This window comes from Octopus bimaculoides, chromosome 15 (genome assembly GCF_001194135.2).
Source record: "Octopus bimaculoides isolate UCB-OBI-ISO-001 chromosome 15, ASM119413v2, whole genome shotgun sequence".
NCBI classification, from domain to species: Eukaryota; Metazoa; Mollusca; class Cephalopoda; order Octopoda; family Octopodidae; genus Octopus; species Octopus bimaculoides.
In genome coordinates, this window is record NC_068995.1 from 27,593,986 (window position 1) to 27,609,603 (window position 15,618).

The window sequence follows — 15,618 nt, forward strand, 5'->3', positions numbered from 1 at the left end:
AGAAACTCTGCCAGATCAGATTGGAGCCTGGTGTAGCCATCTGATTCACCAGTCCTCAGTCAAATTGTCCAACCCTTGCTAGCATGGAAAGCGGACGTTAAACGATGATGATGATGATGATTTATATATATGCCCTTATATAAATTAATTAATATATACGTATAATATATATATAAATATATATATATAAATAAATATATATATATATTTATAAATATGCCCTTATATAAATTAATTAATATATATGTATAATATATATAAATATATATATAAATAAATATATGTGTGTGTATATATATATATATATATATATATATATATATATATATATATATATATATATATATATATATATATATATATATAAATTTCATCTTGTCTGAAGTGAATAAATATATAATGGAACTGTGATTATGTATATCAGAAAAAATATATATAAGCCAAAACAATTTCTTAGCCTTTTATGGTTGTTATTATTAATTATATAATATTATGTAATGTTATATATCATATTCATAAATAATTTTATTGTCAATAGAATATCTCTATATTTATCTTTATATACATATATGTATGTGTGTGTGTATACATACATGCGTGCATGCATGCGCACACACATACATACACACACAGGTCTTAATAAGCTAGAAAACAGACAGGAGCCTACCCACTCCAAGTACATGGCCTTGTTCGATTTGTAGGAAAGGTGTAGGCACAAATTCTATACAGTATACCTAGTGTATGCTATAGACACACAAGAGGTCAGTGCAATAAGGAGAATGTTATCAGATAATGCAGTGTTCATTTGTGGAAAATGCACAAGAGCCATAAAAACAACAGACACTTAGGAAATTAATTTTCTCAAATTTTCCAGAGGCTCTTTAGAGATGGTGGATAATTTCTGCTAATTAGTAGGGAGGGAGGATCTATGGAGAGTGTAATAGCTAAAATAGAATGGAGAAAATTCAGAGAGCATTTACCTTTGTTGGCAACCAAAGGTTTCTCTCTCCACATAAACAGAAGATTGTATGTCGTAAGTATACGAACAACAATTTTAAATGGTAGTGAAATGTTAGCTCTGAATGCAAAGACTAGAGAGGAATGAGGCTAGTATGTTCCACTGAATGCATAATATAAGTACATGTGCAACAGAGTGCTAGTGTACTGAGAGAGAAGTTAACCATAAGAGGAATTAGATGCAGTGTGGAAGAGAGACGACTGCATTGGTTTGGTCATATAATGCAGATGTATTGCTGAGAGCTCCATAAAGAAATGCCAATCTCTCAAAGTGGATAGAATTTGTGGAAGAGAGAGACTCAGGAAGACATGAAACAAGATAAATAATGTCAGAGATTAGGTTGACTCGGTAAATGAAAAGGCATGCTGTAATCATTGCCTTAAAAGTGCAACATAGTGATACAGACTCAGCTCACTTCTTGAAAGTTGCCTGACCTTCGTTGTCAAAGTTTGAAAGAAGCTGTAAGCTGCTGATGGGAATCTAACATCAGCAGCTGAATGCAAAACGTATGCACAGGGTCCTAATACCATCAGAACACATAACTTTGTACAAAAAGTCCAAGAAATAATTGATATAAAATCCTGGAAAGTCAATCAGAGCCATTGCAAAGGACCTCAAGGTTTCAGAATGCACCATCAGAAGAGTTGTACATGAGGACATACAAGTTGTATGTGATGTGGAGGGATCAGTTTATATCAAATGTGACAAAAGAGAATCATTTGGTCCATACGAAGTGCTTGCTAAACAAGTTAAAACATGAAGAAACTGGAACACTTCAATCAGGACCAAAAGGTAAATAAACCAAGGGAATGACAGATGGCTATGCAGAGACCCAAATGAGGTTCCAATGATCATGCATAACCATCTGTCATTCAGTATACCATCACAGTTGTGGGAGGTGTTCCCAGCAACTGTGACATTTCTAGGAGTTGTCAGTAACAAAGGAGATGTCATGCCTCCTCACTTTTTCTCACTGGAGTTGAGAGTCAATGCTGTTGTCTATACAGAGGTGTTGGAGAAGTTGTAAGGCCCTGAGTACGCAATGCAAGATTGTACATTTTCCAACAAGACTGTGCCATTTCATAAGGCTGAGACAACCCATGTGTGGATGTATGCCAATCTCTATGATCATGTTCTCCCAGGCACAAAGCCTCCAAGCTCACCAGACCTCAATCCATTGGACTATTATGTAAGAGGCATAGTCAAGAGAGAGGTCAATCAACACCCCCATAACACTATACAATCTCTCAAGTCCCCCATAACCAGCACTATGTCAAAAATTGATAGAGATCATCTGATTCAGATATGTCAATGCTTCCAACCTCATATTGAAGCAGCTAACAGTAGATTCATTGAATAGGTTTGATAAAGGGATTCTCAAGATTATTTGTACCAATTTGTTTTCAAATATACCTTTTCTTTGATGAGCTATGTGTCTTTTTCTAAATTCATACAAATGAGCTCAAAAATCTGATGCATCTTGTACAACAGTGATTAGCATACACTGAAGATCCAAATGTGAGTATTAAGAATGATAATTGTAAATCATTCTTTTATTCATTTACTTGTTTCAGTCATTTGACTGCAGCCATGCTGGGGTACCGCCTTTAGTTGAGCAAATCAGTCCCAGGACTTATTGTTTGTAAGCCAAGAACTTATTCTATCAATCTCTTATGCAACCTATGATCTATTCCTAAGAATGCTCCAACTTAGGATAATTTGGCATTCTTTTGTTTAAAGTATCATATATGTCAAAATGGACAACTCACACACACACCCATTGACTTTCATGTCCAAGAGTTGAATAGTGAAACACTCCACACACACACATTCATAAATGTGATCATGTTTGCATGCATACACACACACATATATACATACATAGAAAAAGATGTATGTATATGTATTTATGCATGTATGCACATATGCAAGATATATGGGTGTATGTATGTGTGTGTGTTTGTATGCAAGCATGTTCAGCTTTGTGCACGTGTCTGAACATACGTGCAAGTGTGTTTCACTTGTCAACTCATGGCTATGAAAGTCAATGGGTGTATGCGAGCACATGCAAGCATGTGTTTCACTTTTCACCTCCCTCATAGACTTGAAAGGCAAATGTCGGCTTCAACAGGACATGAAAACATAAGTAAATAAATAAAAATTCTTTACGGAAATTACTGAACAATCAGCTGTCCATTTTGACGTATGATACTTTAACCAAAAGAATGCTGATAATGTTTATGTACAAGATATAGAATATTGTCTTTTACAAAATAAATATAGCATTAAAAAACAAACATTACAAACTATAAATTACAGTAAGTGCAGTATTCTCTGTAAAGACACTTTCCAAAGGCATTTTAAATTTATTATTCCTATGTTTTTTAACTTTCAATTACCTAGTATGTATTCTGTACTTAGATTGCTACTTTCCATAATGTTACTTGGCTTCTTTTAATAACTCACATGAATGGGATTTATTCTTAGTGACAATTCAAATTCAAACATTTTATGTTAGCTGAGGTTAACGTCTTCTATGAATATCTTTTATCTGTGAGACACTGAATGAAAGTCAAATCTGAGTTCATAAATCAGCCAAACCACAATGCAGTTAGTTCATTGGTAGTAACTATTTTGCATATTCTCTACATGAATCTAACTCAGTATGTTCATCAAATGAGGTTTCTATATTAAAAGCATTTTCTTACCATAGTCTTAAAATGAACAGAAATGAGTCCATTAATCATGCATAAGGTTTTAGAAGGGAAGGTTAATTTCATTAGCTTTCACTAGAATTTTAAGCACTTATCAATAATCTTTAGAAGCAAAAACTTTTAAGATATGTCTGCAGATATGTATAATCAACTGAAATAAGTATTTAGTTCTCTATTTCCAGTCCATGCCAATATGGACAACAGACATTAAATCATGATGATGATTATTTCTCTTTCAACCAAAATAGGATTTCTTGGGGAAAAATACTTGCACAACTTTATATAATAAATGGAAACAACATTGTTTGCTATTTACCACAGTCCAAGATACCTTCTACCCAACCACCTTTTCTCAAAGAATTAAAGGATGAAAAGTCACCAAATGTAAAACTAATCAAATATATAATCAATATACTTAAATCAACTGAGATTTCTCAATGATAAACAGTTCCTGAATATTCTGTACTACTTACATAATGCAAATCTATGTTATTCCTTAGCAAATAAGTTGTTGCTGGTCATATTGTCAATAATCTCATTCTGAGTGATTCGAACTTTGTTACATATGATGCTGATTTTATATAATTTTTGTGAAAGATCTACATGTTCTTGTACAAAACAATGACGCAAAAAGTGGGCTATTATGCATCTAAATTCCTTTCATGCAACAACAATGGAGAATTTCTTTCTTAAGAATAATATGTTCAGTAAACCTCTTTGCATTATTGTAATATCAATCCCATGTATTGTTCTTCAAAATTGTTACCAAAAACTCAAATCCTTCAAACAGAGGAAATAACTTTTAATTTTTGAGGTTTGTTAGGATTGGAACTTTTATATTTAAATAAACCCTAGTTTCAAACCTATACATGCCTAACAAGTTCCATTTAATCTTCCTCTAATCAGTCTCTTAAAGTTTGATTACTTTAAGTAGGTAAGTGTTTCAAGTAATGACACCATAGCTTATTCAAACCTATCTGGTAGCAGAATCAATTCACTGACAAGTGGAAAGCAACATAAAGGAAAGGAATTTTAGCAAATATTTAAGGCAAACTCATTTACTTGCTGAAATCTCAGCATCAAAATTTTCAAAACTAATCTGATATAAATCAGCAGATTTTCACAATCACAGTTTGACAGTTATAATCACAAGTTGAATGTTACAACAGTCTTCATTTCTGCAACACTACAATATTTCTGTAGCACTACAATATTTCATTCATAGTTACAACCCTAATTCCAAACATCTTACACCTTTGACAAAGATAAACCTCTGTACCTGCTCCATTATCTGGTGGTCAATGAGGAAACTGGGGATAGATGAGTAGTTAGTGAGAGCTGTGTAAGCCATGTATAGGGACACTGTCAGTAAGGTGAGGGTTGGCAACAAGTACAGTGAAGAATTCCGGGTAGAGGTGGGGGGTCCACCAAGGTTCAGTCCTCAGCCCCCTCCTATTTATCATAGTCCTCCAAGCAATAACACAGGAATTCAAGACGGGATGCCCCTGGGAGCTCCTCTATGCTGATGACCTTGCCCTAATTGCTGAGTCACTATCAGAACTAGAGAAGTTTCAGGTGTGGAAGCAAGGACTAGAATCGAAGGGCCTTAGAGTCAACCTAGCTAAAACCAAAGTTCTAATAAGTAGGAAGGTAGACAAGACACAAACCCCTGCTCAATCTGCAGAAAATGCGTAGGTAGAAACTCCGTAAGATGTACCCAGTGTAAGCTATGGACACATAAGAGGTGCAGCAATATCAATAGGAAGGCTAACTAGCAAGATAGTTTTTGTATGTGGCTCAGGAGCAATAAACACTGAGAATGTGCAGAATACAACCTTTACCACACTCCAGGGAGAAAAACTAGAATTAGTTGATAGCTTCCGCTACCTAGGTGACCAAGTTTGTAGCGGGGGAGGGTGCGCTGAAAGTTTGCTGCTAGAATAAGAATAGCCTGGGCAAAGTTTAGAGAGCTCTTACCTTGCTGGTGACAAAGGGTCTCTTGCTCAGAGTAAAAGGCAGACTGTATGACGCATGTGTATGAACAGCCATGCTACATGGCAGTGAAACATGGGCCGTGACTGCTGAGGACATGCGTAAGCTCACAAGAAACAAAGCCAGTATGCTCTGGTGGATGTGTAATGTCAGTGTGCATACTCGACAGTGTGTAAGTACCTTGAGAGAAAAGTTAGACCTAAGAAGCATCAGTTGTGGTGTGCTAGAGAGACAACTGCATTGGTGTGGACATGTGTGGAAAGAAGGGATAAGGATAGCTGTGTGAAAAAGGGCCACACCCTAGCAGTTGAGGGAACCTGTGGAAGAGGTAGACCCAAGAAGACCTGGGACGAGGTGGTGAAGCACAACCTTCGAACTTTAGGCCTCACCGAGGCAATGACTAGTGACCGGGACCTTTGGAAATATGCAGTACGTGAGAAGACCCGGCAAGCCAAGTGAGAGCATAAGCTGGGACCTCTGCCAGATGTGTGGCCTGCTCACTTATCCATATCTTTACTTCATTGGACACTAAACTCTGCTTGCGAAGACCTGTTGAGGCAAGTGAATTTGAAATCTGAAATTGAACCGAATCCAACAACTGGCACCCATGCCAACCTCTCTTTCATTGGACACTAAACTCTGCTTGTGAAGAAATGTTGGGGCAAGTGAAATCAAAATTGAACTATATCCAATGACTGGCACCGCGCCAGTGGAGCACTAACAGTACTGTCTAAGCGTGTTCATTGCCAGAGCAGCTGCCTGGCTTCCGTGCCAGTGGCCCGTAAATAGCACCATTTGAGTGTAATCATTACGAGCGCCACCTTTCAGCACTTGTGCTAGTGGCACGCTGGAAAATCATTCGAGCGAAGTCGTTGCCAGTGCCGCTGGACTGGCTCCTGTGCAGGTGGCACGTAAAATACACCTTTGGAACGAGACCGTTGCCAGTACTGTAGGTGGTACGTAAAAGCACCCACTACACTCTCGGAGTGGTTGGCGTTAGGAAGGGCATCCAGCTGTAGAAACTCTGCCAGATCAGATTGGAGCCTGGTGCAGCCTTCTGACTTGCCAGTCCTCAGTCAAATCGTCCAACCCATGCTAGCATGGAAAGAGGACATTAAACGATGATGATGATGAAGGTCATAATCACAATTCCACTTCTAAATAGTTAATGGTTCTTCTAGGATGTAATTGTTTCCATTTCAACAAACATTCATGGACTAAATCATTTTTCAAAAGCAACTATAACTACAAAATTATTTGCATATGTGTATCCCTGCATAATGGTTACCTCAAATTACAGGATTTGGTGCTTGTGTAAATTTTAAAGTATGATCATTAATTTCAGGATATGATCTGTTATTTCACCCTTACAAAAATTTGGATTAATTTTAACAAATTCAAACTACATTTTCTTCTTAGCCAAAATGCACATTTTTAGCTAAGAGCAAACTATTCTTTTATTCTTTTACATGTCTCGGTCAGTTGACTGCAGCCATGCTGGAGAACTGCCTTAAAGGGTTTTAGTCAAACAAATACACCCCAGGACTTATTTTTTAAAGCCTAGTACTTATTCTATTGGTGTCTTTTGCTGAATCACTAGGTTGCAGGGACGTAAACACACCAACACCAGTTGTCAAGCAGTGATGGAGAGACAAACATAGACACAAAGACACACACACACATTTATGACAAGCTTCTTTCAATTTCCGTCTACAAAATCCACTTGGCTATAGAAGACATTTGGCTTGCAGATTTTAAAATTATTTTTTTTAAACTAAACAGTTTGAAACTTCGTATACTAGTGTAATTTCTCATGGCTTACTTTCAGCATTTTTGACAAAATTTCATATGTTATTTTGTGTTAAAGTTGTTGTATTTGGGTAATTTTAACCAATCAACTACGTGTATTCAACTGAAGAGACTTACTGCTGTTTGCGATAGTAACTGAAGTGCAACAACTTCCAGGTCATCTCTACTAAATATATTTTCCAAACACACCAAATAATCCACACATGGTTGAAAAATACATTTACTAAAGACGACCTGGAAGTTGTTGCTTTTCAATTACTATCGCAAACAGCAGTAGGTTTCTTCAGCTAAATACATGCCGTTGATTGGTTAAAATTACCCAAATACGACACTTCTAAAATACGACCAGTATATGAAGTTTCAAACTGTTTAGTTTTTAAAATAATTTTAGAATCTGTGAGCCAAACTGAAGAGATCCAACATTTGTCCAAGGCACCATGCAGTGGGACTGAACCCAAAACCATGTGATTGGGAAGCAAGCTTCTTACCACAGTCACACCTGCACCTATAGTTGATAATTTTAAAAACTATAATAACAATATACACACATGTATATGGATCACTATAAAGATTTACAGAGTGCATCAGAATTTTTCAGTGAATTTTTGTGTGCATGTATATTTTCTTGTGTTATAATGAGTATCTATCTATATAAATCAACTTTCACCAACCAAACCCACCAACTCATTTATGATCTACAACAGCAACAATGGAGATTGACTTCAAATGAAACACCAATAATTGACAAGAACAATATGACCATCAACAATACTTCCACCATCACCACCAGGTCTAACAATCCAGATATGGCCATTAGAACAAAGAAATAAGCCTGGAAGAACTAGATCATGTAGCGAGGATGGGGGCTAGAAGACAAGTTTACTTAGCGTGGGGAAAAGCAGAAAGGAGGAAGTTTGCCAGTGTTCTGTGGTGTGAAGACTAAAGGCTTGAAATGTTTTGGATTGCAAGACAGTGTGTCAGAGAATATTGTGATGTGGTAGGAGAGAAATGTGTCCATATAGATGACGGCTCACTTGTAGTTAGTGATTCTGCAAAAGAGACTTGGAAGTGACAGTATGAAAGGTTGCTAAATGTAGAGAATGCATTAGAGAAAGAGAGCCTGCCTAATGTGGATCCAACAGAGGGGCCAGCAATCCAAATTGACAGTAGCTTAGTAGATACGAAGCTATTAAGGATATAAAGACAGGAAAAGCTTCTGGTCCATCAGGAATTACCACTGAGATGCTTAAAATATTTGGTAGAGTGGAATATGACCTGGTCATCCATATAATTAATCAGGTTGTCCATGAGGAAGTCATACCCAATGATTGGTGTCAACTGCTACAAAGATGAGTGATGCCTTAGACAGAAATAATTATAGAGGCATCAAATTACTGGACCAGGTGATGAAAGTTGCAGAAAAGGGTCATAGGAAGAAAGTTAGCATAGATGAGATAGAGTTTAGATTTGTGCCAGGGAGAAGCACCACCGATGAGACAACTGCAGAAGAAATACTTGACCAAAAATAAACCTTTGTATTTAGCTTTTGTGGAAATGGAGAAAGCCATTGATAGGGTCCCCCATTCCCTTATCTGGTGGGTAATGTGAAGCTAGGGATAGATGAGTTGTTGGTGAGAGCTGTGCAAGCCATGTACAGGGATACTGTCAGTAGAGTGAGCGCTGCCAATAAGTATAGCAAGGAGTTTAGTATACAAGTAGAAATCTACCAGGGATCAGTTCTTAGCACCCCCTTGTTTATCATAGTCTTCAAAGCTATAACTGAGAAATTTAAGACTGGCTGCCCTTGGGAACTCCTCTATTACTGAATCACTACCAGAACTAGAGATATTTCAAGTATGAAAGCACAGACTGTGTGTGTGCATGTATGCATGTATATATGTGTATGTATATATATATATATATGTGTGTGTGTGTATGTATTTCTGTGTCTGTGCTTGTGCCCCTATCATAGCTTGACAACCGATGTTGGTGTGCTTATTATGTCCCCGTTACTTAGCGGTTTGGCAAAAGAAACCGATAGAGTAGGTACTAGGCTTACAAAGAATAAGTCTTGGGTTCAATTTGTTCAACTAAAGGTGGTACTTCAGCATGGCCACGGTCAAATGACTGAAACAAGTAAAAGAATATATTACCAAAACAAAGTTTGCAACATCTACAGTACAATCAAACATGACAACATAGAGAAGTTAAGTAAACAAGATGCCATTCCTTTAACTGCTTAGACCTTAATTTTTCATAGATTGAAAACTTTACTGAGTAATAAAGGCCAGTTTTAAAGGTTTAAGAAGCATTTAAATTTACTCAACATAATAATGACTGGTGAAGCTGCTACAAATTATCCTGAGCAACTAGAAAAAAATCATTGCTGAAGAGCAATACATAACATATAATGTTGATGAAACTGCATTTTTCTAAAAGAGCATGCTTGCTAGACCTTTTATTTCTTAAGAAAGAAAATCAAAACTATGATATAAAAGCTTCCAAAAGTTGCCTGATTCTTCTGGAAGGAAATGCTGCTGCTGATATGAAATTATTGTCCTTACTCATGTACCAATCCAAAAATCCAACAGCTTTCAAGGAGTATTGCAAAGTTTAATCTGATTTCAAATAAGAAGGCATGAATGACTGACTAAGAACCTTTTCAAACAGTGGTTTACAAACATTATTTGTCCTACTGTAGAAAGATGCAGTACCAAACATAATATTTTCAACAAAACATTGCTCCCTTTAGATGAAATACCAAGCCACCGAATGAAATTAAATGAACTTTCTGATAGCGCAAACGCAGATAACATCCCCAAGAATATTTCTTTGCTCCAGCCAATGGATCAAGGTGTGGGAGCTAATTTCAAGGCATATTATCTGAGAACTTTAACTTAAAACCTACAGTTACAGACTTCTGGAAGAAGTTCACCATAAAGGATGCTGTGGATAATATATTTGAGTCATATGATAAAGTGAAACCCTCAACTTTGAAAGGCGTTTGAAAAAATATATGGCCAGGATGTCTCTCTGAGTTTACAAGTTTTCCATGGAAAGATAGTGTGACACATGCAAATGATGTAGAGTTTGAAAAAAACATAGATGATAATGTGGTTGATTTACTAGTGGCCCAAAGAGAATGTCTGATGAAAAGCTGATGCCATTAGAACAGCAAGCTGAGAAGAGATTCCACCAACTCCACTTCCATTGACTGCAAAGAATATTGCTAAAAGGCTGGCACTTATACAAGAAGGTCAGCAAGTATTTACTGATAATGACTCTATAATCTTGAAAAAATTACGAATAATTTACAAGCTCATTTCTTACAGTAAGTTGTATAAAGAGATGATGTGCCATAAACATCAAACAACTTTGGATAGGTTTTCCCTTCAAGTAGATGTTGATGAATTAAAAGACAGAAGACACTGCTCCTCATCCTGCCATCACTCCTCAAACAATAAACATGTTTTGGTCAGAACGTACCCTAATACCAGTTTTATTCCTTAAACATATCTCTCTTCAAATGTTTTTATGTATACATAGTATTGTGAATATTTAGAAATTGTTATTCTCATGCAGAATAGTAGTTATGGTACTTCAGTTTTTTTTTTGGAGGGGGGGGTCACTTTTTAACATTAAAATCGATGGGGGAAACTTAATTTTCTGTTATGGCAAGAATTTCTGCGACACATTACATCCGTAACGCATTTGTGTTTCAACAATAGGATTAACTAGTGTTCAGAATATTAGGCTACTTACAATCATGAGGTATGAAGAGAATCCCTGTTAGGGAATTAATTTGTGCTTGCATATAAACATTTTCAGGGATTTGGGGTACCTAAAGTTGATCTTGTTTTAGCTGATCATGACTAGCTGATGTTCAGAACTTGTGCTTTAATCTGAGCGAATGTTTGTGTTGTGTTTATACGCTTAAATTGATCCAGCTAATATATTTCACAGGTGTACAGGGTCATTTTGTTGGAAATGACGTAATCAATTGATGAATATGATAAAAAAGTTACCAATATTTTGTAATTATCGACATCCACAATAACATGAAGCAGTTATCTCTCGTTTACATATAAAATTCATCATCTTACACCATTACTCCAATCTTTACAAAACGGTTCATTTAGAGAATTTATATTTATACATCCCATCCATCTCCTCCACCCACTATTCTTGGAAAGGTCGTGGAGTCGTATCCTCAGGCACATCCTCCATAGGGTCCTATCAGAATCAGCCATCATTATACTTTCCGGCTGGATTCCCAAGCATGACCAACTGAAACTAGATATTATGCAGCCATTTCATTCTTGGTCTACCCCTAGGTCTCCTGCCGGTTGGCTCGGCTTGAAGAATCCGTTTTAGGATTCTTTCCAGCGACATTCTAATCACATCTATGTGTATAGTTTTATACTGTATCTTCCGATTAGAAGGCGACAATAGATCAAAAGAAACGAAAACAAAGTCGTTAAACGAAAAACAAACGTAACAAATGTTGTGAAATTAGCAACAAAATGTGTAGCCAAGAATTATTGAATAATTATTTTCTGTGGCTATCGAGATTAAAATGCCCTGATTTAAAAATTAAGTGTTCCATGCCTTGTTTAGCTCCTGAAATTCAAAGAAGGAAATTTAATAGTTTGGTCGGAAACTTAATTTGATCAAAATAACTTCATGAGACTAAGCCCAAAATAACGAGAAACAAAATTGATTAAAGTCATTTTTATAATACATTGCATGAGATGGAAAAAAAAACCCACAGAGATTGAGAGGAACTAAAAATACTTCCTTAATACTTTTAAACCAGACTAAGAAAATCTTATCACAAGATAACCTTTTCAATGTACTATAAAAAATATAATTTAATACTGAAATGAAAATCATTAACAAGAATGCTTTGATCTCCATGTATGTGGAAGTTACGAGTCATTGGATAAACATTTTCGTAGCCAGTTCAATTTATGGAATGGTCACGGCCAAGTATATATGATAAAGCTGCAATGTAACGTAAATTTTACAAGAAGAAAATTTATAAATGTTTATAATGATCGTACTGCATTTTCTTCGTTTGTCAATTGTAAGTGGTGTTGCTTTATCGTGTAATAACGGAAATCTAACTGCAATTCTCGAATACGAATCAAGTTTCAATTTATATAAAATATGGTTTCTTTCATTTTTTTTTTTTAGTATCTTTAATTTACTGCATTTGACACCAGATCTTTGGTACTAGTATGCTTTTACACCTCACCCAACAGATTTGCTTTTCACCTAAACAATTCCGCTTTTTATACTTTCGTTTTATACCCACCTACCTGGTAAAATATTCTATGAAAATAATCATCAAATACATTCAAATCTAAAATTATCGTGAAGTTATTAATACCCATTTGAAATAAAATGGCAACATTATTCTTTAGCTATACAAATAAAATAAACTACCATGGAAATTCAGAATATTCGTCAAAGAAATTATGCAAATGATACAAACATAAATGTCACTAAAAACTCCTTACATATAGTTCGGTTCGAGGTTTAAAAGCGTGTTAAATTTTGTACCGTTATATTTATTGAAGCAAATAATTGCAGAAGACGAAATCGTTTATCTCTTAATGGATATCAAAATGTAAACTGTGAAACTGAAAATGAAATGACATACATGAATGGTAACATACTGGGAAAGCGCCAATATCAGTTGAAATCATGTCATTATCCTTTATGAAAACTTCTAGTTCAAAGAAAGAAAAAATAAAATTTGAAACTTTTTTTTTTTGGTGCACATACAATCTATTAAATTTGAATTTTTTTTTTCCAACTATAGGCATCGTATTATTTTAATAAGTTATGAAAATAAACATTGCAGAGAACTAACTAACGAGAAAGCCTCTATGCGATCGCTTGATTTGTTAGAAATAGTAGCCGATTTTCCCTCAAATTATGCCCTGCAATCTTGAAAATAAAGACAGGATTGGATAATGCAGTCCTAAATACTCATTAAAAAAAAACGAAATGATCATAGGTGGAACAGCTTTGATCGTTTGATCGGGGGGTGGGGGTAAACTTGATGCTAACAATACATAACAAAAACATCGACAGAAAAATCCATATAAATACGTACCTTGACAAGATCTTTTTGATTATCCTTAAGAGTTGCTGAATCCATTCCGGCTGGAAGTTCTTCCCTACTAGTTTCCAAACCAGAAGGGCTTGGATTAGAACTTGAAACCGAACCTTCATGATCGGGTGAGCCACTCGGTGCTATAGTAGTTAGAGTTGTCGTACCACAAATGACACTAGCACCGCAACTAATATTTTGAATGGTGCTTCCAGTAATGCTAGAAGTAGCAGCACTATTTGGATTACTAGTACTGTTACCACCAACAACACTTAAATTACTGCAATAACCAGCACCGCCACTGCTGTGACCGGCAAGCACTGTGCTTACTCCTGTGTAATCAGCTAACCTTTCTGCGGCAGCAGCATTTTCGCGGGATTTGCTTCCGTCTCGAGATTTTCCTTTTCTTGAACTCATTGTTTAAGTTTCATTCAGAATGAAGAAACCAGAGGAATTAAAAAAAAAAAAATTAAGTAAGAAATAAAAATAGAATGACATCAATATGATAAAGATAGATAATTGAGTGATAAGTGTTTCAAATTTTAGTCGAGGAGATAGAGATGCCAACTTCAAGGAAAATCCGTTGGTATATGAGGAGCATACTTTAACACAGGGAATTACCACTTAACTTCAACTGTTGTAACTTTGAGATTAAATCATGAAAATGATTGCATTGCGCTGTTAAGAATAATGCATGTGATAAAAATACAAATACAAAAAACATTTTATATTTTATGCCAAATTTCATGTCTTAGTTTTCCTCGGATATACACAATTTAATTTTGATGTGATATATAAAACTCAATACTGTTCGAATGCTCTCGTTATTCTTTTTACAAAATCACACCTACATACAGAAAAATAAAGAAAAGTAGGTTCTCTTCAAAGACATGATAAAAATATTTCATGTAATTTTCGTAAGATATATTATCGATTTCTTTTAATCTCTGTACAGCTGTTTATGGGTTTTTTTCTGTATTAGGTACATACTCAAATTTCTTTCGATGTAGCGAAATCTGCATTTTTTTTTTTGTAACTGATGAAAAAAAAACAATCATTTAATAATTCTATGCATTTTTATATTTTATAATAGTTCTTGGTTCATTTTGTAAGTCTGTTTTCTTGTTTACTCTTTTGTTTATAGGGATCCGGTTTCATAATGCTTATTAGACAGGTAGCTGTGTAGTGAAAATGCCACTATTATCCGCCTTCTCATTGATGATATGGTTGGTGACGATGGAAGCTGGACGTTAATTTAGTCTTTTAATTAATCGGCATTTTTAGTGACAATTATAATTCTGGGAACCGAAAATCAAAATTATATTATACGTAAGTCATAGTATTAGTGTCTGGTGAAGACCCTTCAGTATTGGGCTTTCCTACGTATTCTTTTCTTATACTTGATGGATAAGGATTCTCTGATCTGCCTGTCTGTCACTATAACGAGGCAATGACATATATTCACATCTTCCTTGTTCTGTTGTTGCCGTTATAAAGCGACTAGTGGGCATCCAACAAATGGTAAATTACATTCAAGCAGACATTTATTTTCGCTGTTCTTATATAGACAATATGCATCTAAGAAAAGTAAATCTGTTGGAAATTACTAAAACATTAAGTAAAAGACAATACCATCCTTCCGTTCAGTCGGCCTTCTGCTGGTAATGCGCAGAATAGTAGTGCGCATGAGATTAAAGGAAGTGACGTCAAACACACTTGTTTAGCAGAGAGTTTGTAAAGTACGGATGTATATATGGAATGAAATGGTTTTATTTCGATCATTTTATTGTTTACATAAAAATAATATTTATAGTGTGTATTTGTGAAAATATAACACGTAAATGCAACACGATAAAAAACATATAAAAATAATTACAGGATTTTGTTTCATTAAAAAATATATCAACATAGAATTCGTTACATCCTATTAATTATGTTAGTAACTTACAAAATTGGTGACAACA

General features: G+C 35.4%; 1 protein-coding gene across 1 annotated transcript in view; it reads right to left on the reverse strand.

The window, feature by feature from the left end:
* LOC106873751 (leucine-rich repeat protein SHOC-2-like) overlaps positions 1-15,350 on the reverse strand; it is a 705,478-nt gene extending 690,128 nt beyond the window's left edge. Inside the window, exon 1 of the mRNA XM_052973213.1 lies at positions 13,658-15,350. Coding sequence (XP_052829173.1) covers positions 13,658-14,071 — 414 coding nt within the window. The 5' untranslated portion in view covers positions 14,072-15,350. The remainder of the gene's footprint in view (positions 1-13,657) is intronic.
* Positions 15,351-15,618: the final 268 nt, after the last annotated feature.